Raw genomic sequence first — 18,487 nt, forward strand, 5'->3', positions numbered from 1 at the left:
GGAAATAATGAGAGAGTCAGGACAAGTATTTGAAATTAATTGGAAAGTTTTGCCCTATATGTTGAGACCAGGTCTGCAATTTTAGTATGCATAAGAATCAACTGAGAAACTTATCTGAAAGGAAGATTTACTGGACCCAGCCCCAATGCTCTAGGTTTTAAGTAGGCCCAGGAATCTGCATTCAAAATAATTTTGTATAAAAATTTTAAATTGAAAAAGCATTTTTTCATTTTGTAATCCCAGAACTTTGGGAAGCCAAGGCAGACGGATCACTTTGGATACGGAAAAAAGTCAGAGCTAACTTATTCCCCAGACTTTCTTCTCTGGAGCCAACAACTGTTAGTGTTTTTTTATGTTTCTTCCCAGCAATTTTCTATTTCAGTCTAAGCCTATTATATATATGAATGACTTTTTTTTTTCCTAATGAAAACATATATTCAGGGCATATTAAACATATTTCTTTATCTTGCCTTTTTTTTTTTTTTTTAGGCAGAGTCTCACTCTGTTGCTCAGGCTGGAGTGAAATGGCGCCATCTCAGCCCACTTCAATCTCTGCCTGCCGGGTTCAAATGAGTCTCCTGCCTCAGCCTCCTGAGTAGCTGGGATTGTACAGGTGCCTGCCGCCATGCCCAGCTAATTTTTGTATTTTTAGTAGAGATGGAGTTTCATCATGTTGCCCAGGCTGGTCTCGAACTCTTGAGCTCAAAGTGATCCGTCTGCCTCGGCTTCCCAAAGTTCTGGGATTACAAAAGCCACCACACCTGGCCTATCTTGCTTTTTGCTTTTTTAAAGCGCTATGTCTTGGAGACTGTTTCTGAATTCTACATATAGATCTGCCTATTTTGTTTAATAATTCTATAAATCCACTGTATTATTAGAAGTCCGTACTTTAAAATACTTTACACTGTACTTTAACAGTTATGCCATAACAGTTATCTATTTAAATTGGTTTTGGACTTTTTTTTTTTTGGACACAGCATTTTGCTCTTGTGCCCAGGCTGGAGTGCAATGACACAATCTCGGCTCACTGCAACTGCCGCTTCCAGGTTCAAGTGATTCTCCTGCCTCAGCCTCCTGAGCAGCTGGGATGACAGGTATGTGCCACCACACCCGGCTAATTTTGTATTTGTAGTAGAGATGGGGTTTCTCCATGTTGGTCAGGCTGGTCTTGAACACCCAACCTCAGGTGATCTGCCCGCCTTGGCATCCGAAAGAGCTGGGATTACAGGCGAGAGCCACCATGCCCAGCTGTTTCCAGTCTTTTATATAACAAACCATAAACAACAAATCCTTGCTTGTCTGTGTTCATATGTAGAAAATGATATTAGAAATGCGACTGCTGGATTCAAAGATGTGTGCATTTTAAATTTAATACTTAGACTTGGCACTTCTCACAATCATTCTAGGTGATTCTGTCCAGGTGGTTTGTGGCTACACCTAGAAAAATAGGTTTTCAGGGGAAAGAATGAAACAAATAATTACCAGCTACATTTTAGAAGTCTTCTCTTTGAGGCCAACAACATAGCAATTTTATACAAAAACTCACTGACCATCTTCAAAGAGGACAACATTTATTTGGTTGTATGTAAATAGAAATTACTCGGATACATGAGGGGAAAACCATAGAGCACTTAATACAAATACACAGTTAACCCTTTATAATACCTTCAAAGAAAGGCCCGTAACATGAACAGGAAATATTTGCAGTAACTCTTTACAGTATTCTCTTTTGCTCTTTTGTCAACATGAATACTGCAAGCAGGTCTTGGTTTTTTTTGACATTGGGAACTTCTCCTCATTTGGGAGAAGTTACCACTTTCAAAAACATAGTAAGTCTACAAACAACTGTACAAACTGAACGTGAGCAAGTCTAACCTCGACGTAATTAAAGTCGAGTCAATGGCTAAAAGGTTCATATTGACGATACACAACCAGCAGTGCAAGCATCCAAATACATTGGCTTTAGCACCATTTAAAATGCTTAACACTGCCTCTGTTAATTTGATGTAGTCAGAAAAGGAAAGTAATGAATCCACGTAGCCAGTTTTAAAACAGACAACAACATGTGTTTCAATCTAATCATCCCAATTCTATGGTAAATCAGAGAGAGAGAGAGAAGAGGGAGCATTACCTCAGCTTTAAGACTATCTTTATCAAAATAGAGAGCTGGATTCTGTAACAGCAGCCAAAGCTGTGATGATAACACATAGGTGGTTGTTGAACCAGATGGATTATGACATGCAATCTATCGTCTATAATAATTTAGGGGCAATTCCCGAGTCATTGGAGGTAATATTGAGTGTATATATTAACCATGCTTTTGTGTCTCCTTTTCATTAGCTGCCTTTTATTATTGTGGTGGTCCTTTCATTATACACCCCCTCCCACTAGACATTAGAGCAGGAAATAGTGGAGATGAAACAAAAAGAGAGCTGTTAACAACCCAGCAGGGCGTGGTTGAGTATAACTGAAACTGCTGGCTAAAATTAGACTTGGGGTGGCATTGTTTAATTCCAATTCCTAGCAGCATTCCTGCCTCTAATTGTCAAGGATAATCGAGAATGGGCTGTATTTGCTTTAGATAAATTTGACCTAAGACACTGGCAATGATATTCAAGGATTTGTTTGTGTGTGATGATCAAATTGCGAGTAGAAATGTAAATAGTTAAAAAGTATGTGTAAACAAGTAAGGCAGCCAGAAATTTCAAACAATTCTGGGAAGAACATTCTGCAGTCTGAAAAACATTTGGCTTAGAAAAATAGACATCTCAGATAAAGAAAGGGCATTATTGGATGTCACAGATCACAGTCGTCTTCTGTATGAAATCAAGCAAGAGAACTTAAAACTGTGCCAAGCTCAGGCAAATGAATGGTCTGTACTCTAGAGATGGGCTATCTGTTATCACTACTCCAATGTCAGGGGTGGCACAGACATCTGTACTAAGGGGATTCCACTTATCCCCCTCACAACTTGATAGTGTTATATTTTGGATTAGTAACATTCCCTGCAGTTGATTTAACTATTAACTTTATTTGTCAGTTAGCAATTAGTTCTACATTATATTTTTTGGGCAGAAGAAACTCAGAAAAAACTATTAGAGGCCCCAGATCATGCTTATCATCTAAGAGGCCAATGGTATGAATAAAAGTGCTTGAATTGTAGCCCTTGATTTAATGTTGTGCGCACAAATATGACTTCTGCAAAGGACATCATTAATGTTAGTTCTTATGTTAAGGTTTTGTCTCAAGATTCCATTTATAACTGGATAACACTGAATTAGGATTAATGGCAAATGCCTTCTTTGAGAGGAGGATTTCTGAATCACAATCCCTAGCTACAGAATTCCCTCATAAAAATACGAGCCGTGTTTCTTTAATTGTACTACATTGTATTACCTGTGGAATTAGAGCATGCCTTTGATGCTTGTAGGTCAATATCTCCCTGTAATCACTAATTTCTGAAATCCAGTCATATTCTTGTGCTTGAAACCCATTGATCTGGCAGCTTTCTGGAAGCACACAGATACTTCAGTTTTGTCTTGCAAAGAAGCGGCTGAGTTGAAAAGCTTTTATTCCCTGTTTTTGTTTTAAGAGCTGTATTTAAAACCCTAGTCCCAGTAGATGACAAGAGAGTGGTTTTTATAAGGGCTAACAGGCTGTTTTGGAACAACACTGTCATCTCCAGAATGTATGTAGTCCTTAATATCTTCCAGCATTGTGTCTCCCCAAACAGAGAGGCAGTGCTGCTTAGAAATGAGGCTGTGACAATGGCATTTACAAATGACGGTGCCAGTTACCGTACAAAGTGCTTTCCCAGGTCCTGCCATAGGCGCCTCACAGCAACCATGCGAGGTAGGCGTGAGTATTACATTGAAACCTGACGTGGGACATTACACGATACTAAACATGTGCACCAGCCATGTATTTTCTTCTGGATTGTTCTATAATTCGAATACACGGTTGAATAAGTAAAAAGAGTATTCCTATCATGTAAAGCAAACCACATATGTAGAAGGAAAAATCATATTTTTGCGTGATGTCATAGATCCACCCTACAAAACAAAAAAGAATATATTCAGTGTCATGGAGTTGACAAAATAAAAGTCAAGAGCATAAAACAGGCGTTATTGCTGCTATAAATATTTCTAAAAGAATCTCTATGTCATTTCATACCAATAAAATGTTTCATTTATCCATTTCTTTTCCTTTTCTTGTTTTCATTTAGCCATTTTTAAGGGTATGCTATATACCAGTGTTCCCCCCATTGCCAGGGGAGGGCAGCATTCATTTTTTAAGCCACTTGGGTGCTTTGAAAGGCATTTGAAGCAATTCCCAGTGGACCCATGGGGAAAACCTTCTGGTTCACTTGAAGGCATGCACAAGGCCAGCAATGAAAAGCGAATCCAATGATTTTCTTTTTTCACAAGTGCAAACATGAATCTTTTCTAAAACCTACAAAAATGATTCTGAAGTTTTTAGTGTGTATCAAAAGAGGCTGAGCAGAAGACATTTGAACTTTCAATACTTCTGAAATATTTGAGGGTAAACATCTGTTCTAGAAAGAATCAAAATCTTCAGCTGCTATAAAATTCACATTTACAATCATAAAACTTTAATATTTACATTTATAAAATCCTAAGTGGCCCAAGATACTGTCATGGGTGCTGACTAAATTATTCTATTTTCAAATAATAATTTAATATTATAATCCAACACCTTAATATAATAATTTTACTAGACATCCTGTAAAATACCACTATATTTCATGAATTCTAAGACACTGATGTGCCATATTTTATTTATCAGTAAGAAATAAATATCCTTGTCAATTCAAATATGACTCAATATTTCCTCAGGACTTTGTAAAAGGCATTCTAATTTTAGAGATGTTAAAATATGAAAAAAAGTCTCAGAATCTATGAAATATGTTTCCTATACTGCAGTAATTAATTCTAAGAATGGATCACGTGTCATAGTTCCCACACAGCCAACTATGCAAACTAAGATTTTATGACCAAACATAGTATTCCATGTCCATTTTTCAGAAACATCTTTTAAAAAATCTACTTGGCAAATGAATGCATAAATCCAACTTAAATATTTCCCATCAAGAAACAGCCACACAAAAGCAACTGAGAAAGGTGTAAACCAGTCCCTCTGACTTCCTGGTTGTTTTCTGTATCTCTTTGTTTATTCTATGTAGTGCAAGATGTATGTGCCTGGATTACTTATTTACAGGGATCAGTCAAGGCATTCATAAAGCAGAACAAACAGTAGCTTACAAATTTATAATCTTTTTTTTTTTAAAGCAACAAGCTAAAAGGCATGAATTCTGGATAAACTTTAAAAGTAAACCAAGTTTTTGAATTTGTTATTTGATGTAAAAAAAAAAAGAAAAGAAAAAATCTGGCTCTTTAGAAGTGGATGAGTAAAATGCTTTATCTTTTTTTCATCTGTAATTGGAGACAAGGGGGACAAAAAGATTAAACATAATCCAAAAATAATGCTTCAGCTTCAGAACTGAATCAGAAAGAAAGGCACGTTGACACTGACATATGAACAAAAACACACCCAACTTCTCCTCAGTGTTACCAGTTGGCAACTGTGGACAATTGTGAATTAGGACAATATGAAGAATTCACTTGCAGATAATGCAGAGTGGTCTGTTACCTAGAGTACATGACGGGACTAACTACAATTTTCTTTCTTTTTAATTTCAGTCTCCATAGAGACTGTCAAAAATTGCCAATGCCAACTATATTTCAAGTCGTCATGGCGGGGTATTGGGAAAAGTTTTCAGTTAGCAATAATCGTGCCTTGGATAAACCTCATTGGCTACGATACTGCCACTGCGCAAAGCTGTCATCTACAATTAAAAAAAAAAGCAATAAATACAAACGAGTTTCTCATACTCCACTCATCTCATATGAAAGCTGACTAGGTCATTTTATTTATTTATTTAGAGACGGAGTCTCACCCTTGTCGCCCAGGCTGGAGTGCAGTGGCACGATCTTGGCTCACTGCAACCTCTGCCTCCAGGTTGAAGAAGTTCGCCTGCCTCAGCCTCCCGAGTAGCTGGGACTACAGGTGTGCGCCACCATGCCCAGCTAACTTTGTATTTTTAGTAGGGATGGGGTTTCACCATATTGGCCAGGCTGGTCTCGAACTCCTCACCTTGTGATCCACCCACCTTGACCTCCCAAAGTGCTGGGATTACAAGCATGAGCCACCGAACCCTGCCGACCAGGTCATTTTAATGGCTAAATCCTCGCTTTCCACATCATCAAGTGATTGAGGGCAGAAAGGATGGCTGTAAGTAACAACCACCAGTGGCTGAAACAAGTCGAACTATTATTGCTGCTTAGCATGAACCTCGGAAATAGGACAAAATCCTACTGGCTGGAAAGTTAAGTTGTATTTCGTTTAGACTATTTATTTCGTTTTTGTTGGAAGTGGTTGATTAGGCTCTGTGATGTGGTCTCTGCCTACCTTTCTCCCCTGCTCACCACGACAAGCCATGCTGAATTTGTTAGCATTTCAAATACATTTCTCTTGGCTCCTTGTTTGAACATGTCCTGTTCCCCCTTCTGGGTGGGACAGTAATAAATACCATCACCCTTGGAGCAGCACCCTAGGATTCCCTTCCGCCACCCCATCCTTCATCTTTACTCTGCAGAATATATATATATATATATATATATATATATATAAAAGTCTGTTAAGTATATTACATAGTGTTACAGCCTTAAATTGAATTCATTATTATTATGATGATGATTATTTTTTGAGGCAGAGTCTCACTCTGTCCCCCAGGCTGCAATACAGAGGCATGATCTCTGCTCACTGCAGCCTCCGCATCATCCCCCACCCCCTGCCCCTCCAGGTTCAAGCAATTCTCCTGCTTCAGCCTCCTGAGTAACTAGGATTACAGGCATGTGCCATCATGCCTGGCTAATTTTTGTATTTTTAGTAGAGATGGGGTTTTACCATGTTGGCCAGGCTGGTCTCAAACTCCTGACCTCAGGTGATCCACATGCCTTGGCCTCCCAAAGTGCTGGGATTACAGGAGTGAGACACTGTGCCCAGCCAAATTCATTATTATTTTTTTTTTTGTAAACAACTGTCCTCTTTCCTCTAAAAATATAAGCATTTGTAAGAGCATCTCCACATGCCCAAGCTTCAAATGTAACTCATGTCAATTTTTTTAAAAAAGCACATTCAGCTGGGCACGGTGGCTTATGCCTATAATCCCAGCACTTTGGGAGGCCGAGGCGGGTGGATCACAAGGTCAAGAGATCAAGACCATCCTGGTCAACAAGGTGAAACCCCATCTCTACTAAAAATACAAAAATTAGCTGGACATGGTGGCGCGTGCCTGTAGTCCCAGCTACTCGGGAGGCTGAGGCAGGAGAATTGCCTGAACCCAGGAGGCGGAGGTTGCGGTGAGCCGAGATCGTGCCATTGCACTCCAGTCTGGGTCAGAACAGTGAAACTCCATATCAAAAATAAATAAACAAATAAATAAAAATAAAAAAGCATACTCAACTTCACTGAACAATTTAACATAGTATAAATTGTAGGAGTAGTCATACATTTCATGTTATGTTAATCCCATAGGTTTTCTCCAATATACCTTTAGGATTTACTTATAAATAACTCTGGATCCTACCATCTCCTTTTGGTGCCTGTTTTAATATTTCTGCTAGTTTGAATTCAAACCCAGTCAGATGTAAAGCAGGTCAGGAGAGACTGGACTCTACCAGGGACTCTGAGCTTCAGCACATGTTGACACAACTCCTTTAGAGAGAAGACAGTTCCCACAAGCTTCCCTCCTCCTTCATCCTTCACCAGCCCTCCTAGAGGTCTGACCTCAGTTCCTGGATTTGGAACCCGAGATTCCTGGCAACCCTCATCCAAGCACCAATTCAAACCTACAGCTTCGAAGTAAAATCTGGTTCCCTATTAAAGTGCATTTTCTTTTCATTTGATTCTGTCAAATAATTAATAGCTGTTTTTTTTATTAATTAAATAAGGGGCCCCAGCTTTTGGTGAAAAACATTGCAAATTATTAAGGTGTTCGATTTTATGTGAATGGGAGAGGTGTGTAGAATGTTGGTCAGCCAAATCTGATGGCCGAGTTTTTGCCACTGAAACATCTAGGAATGTATCTACTATTATTACATGATTTTATTTTATCTTATTTTTGAATGGAGTCTTGCTCCTGTCACCCAGTCTAGAGTACTATGGTGTGATCTCAGCTCACTGCAACTTCTGCCTCCCTGTTTCAAGCAATTCTCCTGCTTCAGCTTCCCAGGTAGCTGGGATTATAGGCACCTAAGTTTTGTATTTTTGTAGAGATGAGAGTTCACCATGTTGGCCAGGCTATCTCAAACTCCTGACCTCAGTTTATCCGCCAGCCTCAGCCTCTCAAAGTGCTGGGATTACAGGCATGAGCCACCACACCCAGGCTTTTATTACATCTTTAAAGGGGTTGAATGAAATGCCCAACAATATTATAAATAAATTAGATCAAGAAGTCTGTGCTACTGAATGACATGGTTGAAATGTCTGTTCAATATCTCTGATTCTCAAAAAGTTTTTTTTTAAAAAAGATAATGTGAACAGTAATTTTCCTTGCAGCAAACCCAGCTGCAAAGTAATTTTTAGTGCACCTCAAATTTCTAGCAAGAGTTTAATGGTCATGTACTCACTCATATCGCCAGTTACTCTGACCCTACAGTGTATATAAATGCTGGCTTGCATCTCGTTGCAATGTTGGCTCCTTGGCCTAGAAAGTCAATAAATTAAACATCATGCAGGTAGCCAATGAATGTTGTTCATCACTCCTTAGTGCATGAAATCAATGGAAGATGAAGAAATCAACAAATGCAAAAAAAGAAAGTCCCCTTTAGCTTGCTGGCCTAGACAGGCACATCAGAATGTTGACTCTGGGGTGTTCATAGCAGCATATGATACCCATCGTAGAAGACTCCCAACCTTTAATACAACAATTTCTACCCTTCATGGTGGATCCCATTGCTCTATAGAATCCACCTCCAGGGAGGAATCTTCAAGCAGTTAAGAGAAAAGATCTGATGACTGAGGGTTGGGTATCACTCCCTGCTCTACTTATCATTCCTTTCTCTTTCACTCAAGGACGCTCACTAGAATGCAGATGAGTGGATAGCCCATGACCACAGGGATGGGATAAGGAAACTATCCTGGCAAACTCTGGTGCTTTGACTAACGCTGATCATAAATTACTCATGCCATACCTCACAGTTGTGTTGTGATGCTTCCATTGAAATCTGACAGATTAATACAAAACAACCCCAGCCTGCCCATTAGAAGAAAGTACCCCTGGATCGTGCAAAGAACCATCAGTGACAGAGTCCATTTCTGCATATGATGTATCTGAAGGACCTCCAGCAAGAGGGTGGAGGAGCTACTACTATGCCCCATGCCTCTAATCTGAAAGTTTAACATCTCTAGCAGGCACCATTGGTTGACTGATTCAACCTCCAATCCCAATTCGTTTCTCCTTTGCTTCCTCTACTATAGAGACGGGAAAGCAAAATACTCCATTCACAGCTCCCCCTGAAGCTTGGACCAGCTGTGATGTAGTTCTGACCAATCAGATGTAAGTGGAATTCTGCTTGGACTGAGCCTTTCCCCACTTCCTTCTCCCTGTTAAACGATGATGCAGTGGGTGGAGATACAGCAACCATTGTGTCACCATGAGGCAGTTAGCATGAGGAAAGGGTCAAGAGGATCTCTGAGACACTGCCCCAGTATCTTCCAGTCCCCGAACTCTGTATTTCTGGTTATGTGACAGAAATCTGTTTAAATTATCATTGTCAGAACGTTATAATCAAATGCATTTTGACCTGATAGAGAATTTTACATGATGAGATCAGTGAGCAATTTTAGGCTTTTCAACTGCCACTGTTTGCTCCACTGCTGTAGTCATTGTCACCTAAAAATGTTGCATCTCATCTCTGTGCACAGGCAGAGAACAGGAGCAGCTTGCTCCAGGAGGAGGCCTATATGTAGCCCTGGGGATTCCTAAAGTGACTCTCGGACTTTAAACCTTTAGTCAGCCAACTGCCAGTGTTGTGTGCTGTGTAGGCAAAAGTCTATGATTTCTTGGAGGGATTTAAAAGCATGTTTGGGGCCGGGCACGGTGGCTTACGCCTGTAATCCCAGCACTTTGGGAGGTCGAGGTGGGTGGATCACGAGGTCAAGAGATCGAGACCATCCTGGTCAATATGGTGAAACCCCCGTCTCTACTAAAAATACAAAAAATTAGCTGGGCATGGTGGCGCGTGCCTGTAATCGCAGCTACTCAGGAGGCTGAGGCAGGAGAATTGCCTGAACCCAGGAGGCGGAGGTTGTGGTCAGCCGAGATCGCACCATTGCATTCCAGCCTGGGTAACAAGAGCGAAAACTCCGTCTTCGCTCTAAAAAAATAATAAATAAATAAATAAATAAATAAAAGCATGTTTGCTGGCATAAGCTCTCTGCCAGTGGGGGCCTTAAGGGAGGAGGTGACTTTAGAATTTATAGAAAGACTGGGAAAAAAGGGGGCAGGGAGGGCTTTGTCTTGTACTGATGGGATTCCCCCACCCACTGGGAAGAGATATTCCTGCCAGAGGATATCAGCATCTAAGGCCTAGAGGGCCCAGACAGGAGGGTGTTGGGGTGGGAGGGGTTGGGGGGAGGGGACTTCTCAACAGGTGAGGCTCCACTGGGTTAGATCGAAGCTCTGCACACAGCCTCTAGCAGCTCTGACAACCACCACCAGCCCTGGCTGTCTGTCTGATGGCCACCGCCAGAGAGCCCCTTTGTGTTGGCAATCTGCCCCAGCCCCTGCATTCGATCCAGACCTGCCTCCAGTTCTCAGACAGAAGATAGACCTTGTCATCTTCACCCAGTACCTGGTGTCTTGGGGTATGAGTCTACCTGCCCAATGCTGAATTGCCTTTCCACAAAGGCACCGGCCCAGACACAAGATTCCTTGGTGCCCATGGCTTCTGGTATGCCAAATACCACATTCTCTGGTGAATTTGCCTCTTGCGAATGAATTGAATACATGAGAGAGATCGTATCCTAGGTGTTGCCAACTAGTGGCTTCTGGGCCTGTGGTAGACAGAATGCTCTTACCCCCAGAAACGCCAAAGTCCTAATTTCTGGCCCCTGTGAATATGTGAGCTAATAGGGCAAAAGGGACATTGCAGGTGTGATTAGGTTAGGACCTGGGAGGGGGAGAGGATCCTGGATTTTCCAGATGAGCCCAACGTAATCATAGGCACCCTTACAAATCAAAGGAGGTGGCAGGGAGTTTGAATCAGAGAGAGATGGAAGATGTTACACTGCTGGCTGAGAAGACGGAGCCAGAGAGAGGCAAGCACAGAAGAATGAAACTGGCCTCTAGATGCTGCAAAAGACAAGGAAACAAATTCCCTGCTAGAGCCTTGAGAAGGAACGCAGCTCTGCTGACCTCGAGAACAATAAGATAAATCTGTACTCTGTGTGTGTGTGTGTGTGTGTGTGTGTGTGTGTGTGTGTGTGTGTTGTGTTTGTGTATGCAGATGGGGTCTGGCTGTGTTGCCCAGGCTGGTCTTGAACTCCTGGGCTCAAGTGATCCTCCTGCCTTGTCCTCTCAAAGTACTGGAATTGTGAGTCTGAGCTACCGTGCTTGGCCAATCTTTTGTTTTAAGCCACCATACATTTATGGCAACTTATTATAGCAACAATAGGAAGTGAATGTAGGGCTGGATTGAGTCCATGGATGTGTTCTGTCACACTTGCCACATGCTGTTTTGGAAATCTGTTAGTGCCACCTAACAGTCCAGATTCTTAGCTTCCCTTGAGGGAGAAACCACAACAGAAGATCTGGGAACAGTTCTCAGTATTTCTTGGTGACAGAAATCAGCTGGAACTGCCCAGAGGCTGCCTTCTTCAAATGGATAAGGAGCCCTGCAGTATTCCGTCATCCCTATCTGCTTTATTTCCTCACTCTACCAGCCTGGCTGCTTCATCATGTGGGTTAGGATCATGTGGGTAAAATTCATCTACATTCTACATAAAAGAATGGCCTTGGCTGGGTGCGGTGGCTCACGCTTGTAATCCCAGCAGTTTGGGAGGCTGAGGTGACTGGATCACTTGAGGTCAGAAGTTCGAGACCAGCCTGGCCAACATGGTGAAACCCGTCTCTACCAAAAATATAAAAAGTTAGCCCAGCGTGGTGGCATGCCTGTAATTCCAGTTACTTGGGAGGCTGAGGCAGGAGAATCGCTTGAACCCAGCGGGCAGAGGTTGCAGTGAGCCGAGATTGCATCACTGCACTCCAGCCTGGGCACTAGAGCAAGACTCTGTCTCAAAAAAACAAAACAAAACAAACCCAAAAAGAATGGCCTTTAGCTTGCTAAAATGTATAAATGAGAACTTAGGGGGCAGGAATGAAAAGATAAAAGGAACACGTACACATATGGAAACCTCCTTCTTCATCTTGAACTTTATAACATAACACACTGTATCTACATGCACCCTGAGCTCTTAAAACCTCAGAGAGTTTACCTGCAAAAGGTGGTCCCAGCAACGCAGAGATGCCATTAGCACAGATGATGATGCCGTAGGCATTGGCCAGGTGTTCAGTGCCAACCAAGTCTTCAGTCACTACGGGCATCAGGGAGAAATAACCACTGGAAAACCCTATGAGTGCGCAGATGACGGCCAGGCCAGCGTACGTGTGCATCAATGGCAGAATAAAAATACTGAGGACAAGGGTGACGTTGGCCAACAGGAAGACATTCCAAACACTGACGCAAGGTAAGTCGGCTATGACGCCCAGGATCACTTTTCCAAAGATATGAACTATTGCTATAATTGAAGTCAGAGGGAACACGTCGTTTTGCTCCGATAAGTTATACAAATGGACGATTTCTGGGAGGTGAATGAAGGGGATGACGAAGCTGCTGTAGGCAAACAAAGCCCAGAAAATAAAGGCTACAAACATTCGATTTGTAAATAGGGAGGCCGTCCCAAAGTAGCCGGAGTACCAGTCCTCGAAGCCCTTCCTGACTCTCACGGTGAGCCAGCTGACTGTCTTCAGAATCCGGAGAGCGCACATGTTCTTCATGTGGCCGGCCTGATCGGGGCACTCCTGGGCTTGCGGGTCACAGAGGGTCTCCTCATTCCCGGGCCCACCATCCTTCTCTTCTGTTCTTCCATGCTGTCCGTTCGACTTCACAGATTCCGTGGAGTGCGCCGGCAGGACGCGCAGATCTTTCTCTCCTGGGTCATTTGGGGTTTTCCCAGGAGAGAGGGGCCTCATGAGCGCCCCACAAACACACAGGTTTAAGGACACGGCGCCTTGGATCAACATGGCATTCCTCCAGCCGTACTCCGCGCACAGGTACTTCAGCAGCACAGTCATTAGAAACGTGCCAAATCCGGTCCCTGTGGTGCTGAGGCCCTGGGCGAGGGCGCGTCTCTTCTGGAAATACCTGCCCACCATGACCACCGCTGGCAGGTAGGCCATCCCGCTGCCCAGGCCTGCACAGGCGGACAGAAAAGACACAGTGCAACGTCAGAGGCCATATCCAGAATTTGCAGCAAAGATCATCTGCGTTTCCTTACTTGGCATCTATCTCTGCTTTTTATTTCTAACAAAGAAATAATAGTGATTATTAAAAAAAAAAAAAAAAAGCAGCTCCCAGGGATAAGTACCAGAAAGACCATTCCCCAAGCAGGTTTCTAGCCCAACATTTTTCCCAACAGGCTCTGCAGCACAAGATCCTCCCATAACAAAATGAAGCAGGATTCTCACATCAGAAAAATAAAAGCTCCAGGCAGGCAGGACGTGTATTTAACACACGGCATGTGCTTAGCTAGTGGCTGGAAGAACAAATGGCTTCTGTGAGACGCTCTGCTGTCTTAAGCCTCCCCTGATTGCACTGTGTGTCCAGAGACCCCAACCTGACTCCTTAGTCTCAGCAAAAGGAGTGTTTATTCCTCACCTATAACACAAAAACCCCAGTGCGAGTGCTATTCATTGGACTGTTACAGGAAAGAGTTTCTAATGCACTCAGGGAAAATATCTGACTTTTTTTTTTGGAAACAGGGGCTCACTCTGTTGCCCAGGCTGAAATGCAGTGGTGCAATCACAGCTCATTGCAGCCTTGAACTCCCCATGCTCAGATGATCCTCCTGCCTCAGTCTCCCAAGTAGCTGGGACTATCACCGCATGTGACTAATTTTTGTACTTTTTTGTAGAGGCGTAGTTTCACCATGTTGCCCAAGCTGGTCTCAAACTCCCGTTCTCACGAGTTTCACCTACTTCGGCCTCCCAAAGTGCTGGGATTACAGGTGTGAGCGACTGCACCTGGCCAACATCTGACAGTTTTAAAACCTGTTTTTTCCCGAGCAGTATGTTCTAGTGATCTAGTATGTTCTGTGTTCTAGATCTAGTGATCTAGAACATGCACAGCATGGTGACTGCAATTAGTCATCATGTATTATATATTTTTCAAAATTGCTAAAAGTTGATTTTAAATGTTCTCATCACAAATAAATAAGTATGTGAGGTGATGGATATTATGCGTTTGGGACACACCCTTTCCAGTTTGCTGAGATGATGGATATCGCCTCACATACTTATTAGCCTTATTTAATCATTCTACAATATATACATGTATCAGAACATCACATTTTACTCCACAAATATTTATCATTGTCAATTATTACTCAAACAGAAATATTAAAAATGTATTATGTTTAATGAGGGAAAAAAACTGTTTTCAGGTCTTTCAATCAATGGCTTTAAAACGATGCTTCAGAGGATACAGAAGTGCTTTCTGTGTGTATGTGTATAGATACATATTACAAGAAGCAACTTGGAGATTTATAGGGACAGTAGGTTATTCTGTTCACCTTCTCCTGCTATTGAAAGATACATACTTAAGCTTATCTGTTATATATACATATCAATACCATATTTACCTATTAGCTAACATTTACTGAGCACTTTGCTAAGTGCTTTATTCAAATTATGTCATTTAATGCTTTCAACAACCATGTTAACTGAGTCCTCTTTATTACAGCTATTTTACAGATAAGAAAACTGAGGTATAAGTAGGTTAAGTAACTTGCCCAAAGTCACACAGAGAATAACAATGAAAAAAGAAAACCCAGAATTCCAAGCTAATTTTTAACTCTTATGCTAACACATTCCTTGTAGCTCTGTACTCAAAGAGAAAGTCAAATTAGAGTCAGTTCATTTAAAATGCAATTGTACAAGTAATTGCTCATCTGTGTGAATCCTACTACCTGTTGATAAAGAAAATTGTGGCTGGGAATATGTTTTGCAGAATGGATATGCAGATTGTGGTGCGTGGCAGCCAATATTAACCTCTTCACCGGGGAAGGACAAACTAACTGTACTCTAGATTTGCTTCTTAGTCTCTACATATATGTGTGGTTTATGCTATTTTATGAATTTAAACAGGGCTAAAAGAGTAAATGATTATTAAAGAGTAAATGAACATTGCTGATTTCCTTAATCTTTGTTTTTTAATGTTTACCTATCTATTTTTGTCTTCTCTTTTCTATTTTCATGCAGGAAATTTTATTATTGAGACAGAGTCTTACTCTCTCACCCAGGCTGGAGTGCAGTGGCACAATCTTGGCTCACAGCTACTTCTGCCTCCTGGGTCAAAACTATTCTTATATCTTAGCCTGGTAAGGAGCTGGGATTACAGGCATGTGCCACCATACCTGGCTAATTTTTTTGTGTTTTTAGTAGAGAGAGGGTTTCGCCATGTTGGCCAAGCTGGTCTTGAACTCCTGACCTCAAGAACTCCTGACCTTCCAAAGTGTTGGGATTACAGGAATAAGCTACCATGCCTGACCTATTGTTTAGCTTATTTCCCACACCACACCGATGTAATTTCCTTAATCTTTGGTCTGTTCACCTAAGTCAGCATTACTGCCTTCCTTTTCCTGCTCCCCCTGGAGATAGTACTGGCATTTAAACCAGACATGGAAATGTAATTTGATTCTATAAGGCAGGTCAAGTGTTGTTGTTTGTTAGGCGGGCTTTCCCCACTTAAACCATATTAAAATGTAATATTTTTTTGAGATGGAGTTTCGCTGTTGTTACCCAGACTGGAGTGCAATGGCATGATCTTGGCTCACTGCAACCTCCGCCTCCTGGGTTCAAGCAATTCTCCTGCCTCAGCCTCCCGAGTAGCTGGGACTACAGGTGCGCGCCACCATGCCCAGCTAATTTTTGTATTTTTAGTAGAGACGGGGTTTCACCTTGTTGACCAGGATGGTCTCGATCTCTTGACCTCGTGATCCACCCGCCTCTGCCTCCCAAAGTGCTGGGATTATAGGCGTGAGCCACCGTGCCCGGCCTTAAAATGTAGTGTTATAATGTATTTCCTGGAGTGTAGGGAGGGTTTGGGGTGAAGTGGGGTGGAAGAAACAGAGCAGAATGTTTTCATGTGTCTCTTTTCTCCACAATTAAATCCATTGCCAAGATGTCCTAAAAAACATTTAAAATTGAGTTTAAAAAAAGCCACATGCTTACCAGCTGCCACTCCGAAAGTAATGAAGAGATAATGCACGTTTGCGGCATAGGCACTCAACACCCAGCCCAGGGAGTTGACGAGCCCTCCAACGATCGCAGTCTGGCGGCACCCACAGGTGTTAATGAACAAGCCGATGAAAGGGCCTGTCACAGAGCATTGGAAAAGGAATTGACTAGTGGCACTTCAGTTTCATTCTTTCTTACAAATCTTCATGTGAAGACAAAGAATAACACGTTATTAGAGCTGTTAGATAAAACAGAAAGCCCCCATTGCTTTATATGCGAAACATTTTTAGCATGCAAAGATGCTTTTAAATAATTCATCAGAGAGCACAAAGTTCTAGGTTTTCAAGAAAGGCAGACCTGAAATAAATAGACATTCATTCTTTTGTCTACAACCAAAACAGTGGTCTAGGAGCTGTCTCCAGCCTGTAGATGCATTTTGTTGATCCAATACAAAGTCTAAAAAATGTCTGGGATTAGTTGCCAATGTTTAAAAATTAAGAGGAGTCACAAAAAGTCCAGTGGCAACACAGACTGTCTTCCCACAGGACCAAAGTTGGAGCTGTGCAGTGGCTGAGGCCGTTTGACTGGGACTCACCCTTTCCAGTTTGCTGCAGTTTCTATCCTTCCCTCTGATCTTACACCTGGCCTCACTTACATTATTTCTTTGGCCTCTTTTAAAATAAAAAACATGTCAGTTTTTGACTCCAGACCAAAAGGGAGTACAGGAAGGGAGTCTTCAGAACTCCTGTGCTTCAGGCAGAAAACTAATAGCCTGTTTTCATGAAGATACCCAGATTGAAACCAAGCTGAAAAGAACTAGTTTCATCATTTCATACAAACTCCCATCCCTGCTGATGTGCACAGTATCTGACCACACCTATCAGGCTATGCATTTATGACACTGTGGAGATTCAGGAACCCATTTCCACTGCCTAAGATGTAACAACATGGCCGGGTGTGGTGGCTCACACCTGTAATCCCAGCAGTTTGGGAGGCCAAGGCGGGTGGATCACCTGAGGCTGGGAGTTCAAGACCAGCCTGATCAACATGGAGAAACCCCGTCTCTACTAAAAATACAAAATTAGCCGGGCATGGTGGCGCATGCCTGTAATCCCAGCTACTCAGGAGGCTGAGACAGGAGAATTGATTGAACCCGGGAGGTGGAGGTTGTGGTGAGCTGAGATTGTTCCCCTGCACTCCAGCCTGGGCAACAAGAGTGAAACTCTATCTCAAAAAAAAAAAAAAAAAAAAAAAATATATATATATATATATATATATGTGTGTGTGTGTGTGTGTGTGTGTGTGTGTGTGTGTGTGACCACGCTTAGAGCAGTACAGTATTATATGAGATACATTCTGACTATTTTGGCTGACTTTCTAGTTTTGTTTCGTTTTCTTGTTTTTTGTTTTGTTTGATGCAGACTCTTACTGTGTCACCCAGGCTAGAGTTCAGTGGTGTGATCATGGCTCACTGCAGGCTTGACCTCCCCAGGGTCAAGTGATCCTCCCATCTCAGCCTCCCAAGTAGCTGGGCCTATAGGCTTGTGCTATCATGTCTGGCTAATTTTGTATTTTTTATAGAGATAGGGTTTTGCCATGTTGTTCAGGCTGGTCTCAAATTTCTAGGCTCAAGCTATCTGCCTGCCTTGGCCTCCCAAAGTGCTGAGATTACAGGCTTAAGCCACGGCATCTGGCTGACTTTCTAGTTCTAATTAGTCAACCTTTGTTTTTTTCCTGAATTTCTGATGTCACTGAAGCTGAATACTTAACTTGTGATCAATGATTCCTTGTTCAAATAGGAATCCATTATTCAGTAAGATGGCATATTTTAAGTAGCATCTTATTTTTGATCATTATTACTTTACAAAGTTATGAAACCTTATATGC

The 18,487-nt window shown here is 42.0% G+C and overlaps 1 protein-coding gene and 1 non-coding gene across 2 annotated transcripts in view; both read right to left on the reverse strand.

Annotated features, from left to right (window-relative positions):
* Positions 1-1,554: 1,554 nt before the first annotated feature.
* Positions 1,555-18,487, reverse strand: part of SLC16A14 (solute carrier family 16 member 14) — a 34,775-nt gene continuing 17,842 nt past the window's right edge. Inside the window, exons 3-5 of the mRNA XM_035306011.3 lie at positions 16,595-16,738; positions 12,580-13,557; positions 1,555-4,052 (exon numbers count right to left, since the gene is read on the reverse strand). Of these exons, the coding sequence (XP_035161902.1) occupies positions 3,901-4,052; positions 12,580-13,557; positions 16,595-16,738 (1,274 nt within the window). The 3' untranslated portion in view covers positions 1,555-3,900. The remainder of the gene's footprint in view (positions 4,053-12,579; positions 13,558-16,594; positions 16,739-18,487) is intronic.
* LOC118154828 (U4 spliceosomal RNA) lies at positions 5,721-5,861 on the reverse strand. The gene has a single exon (XR_004745087.1). It is a non-coding gene; the product is annotated as a U4 spliceosomal RNA (small nuclear RNA).

Source organism: Callithrix jacchus, chromosome 6 (assembly GCF_049354715.1).
Source record: "Callithrix jacchus isolate 240 chromosome 6, calJac240_pri, whole genome shotgun sequence".
In the NCBI taxonomy this organism is placed as follows: domain Eukaryota; kingdom Metazoa; phylum Chordata; class Mammalia; order Primates; family Cebidae; genus Callithrix; species Callithrix jacchus.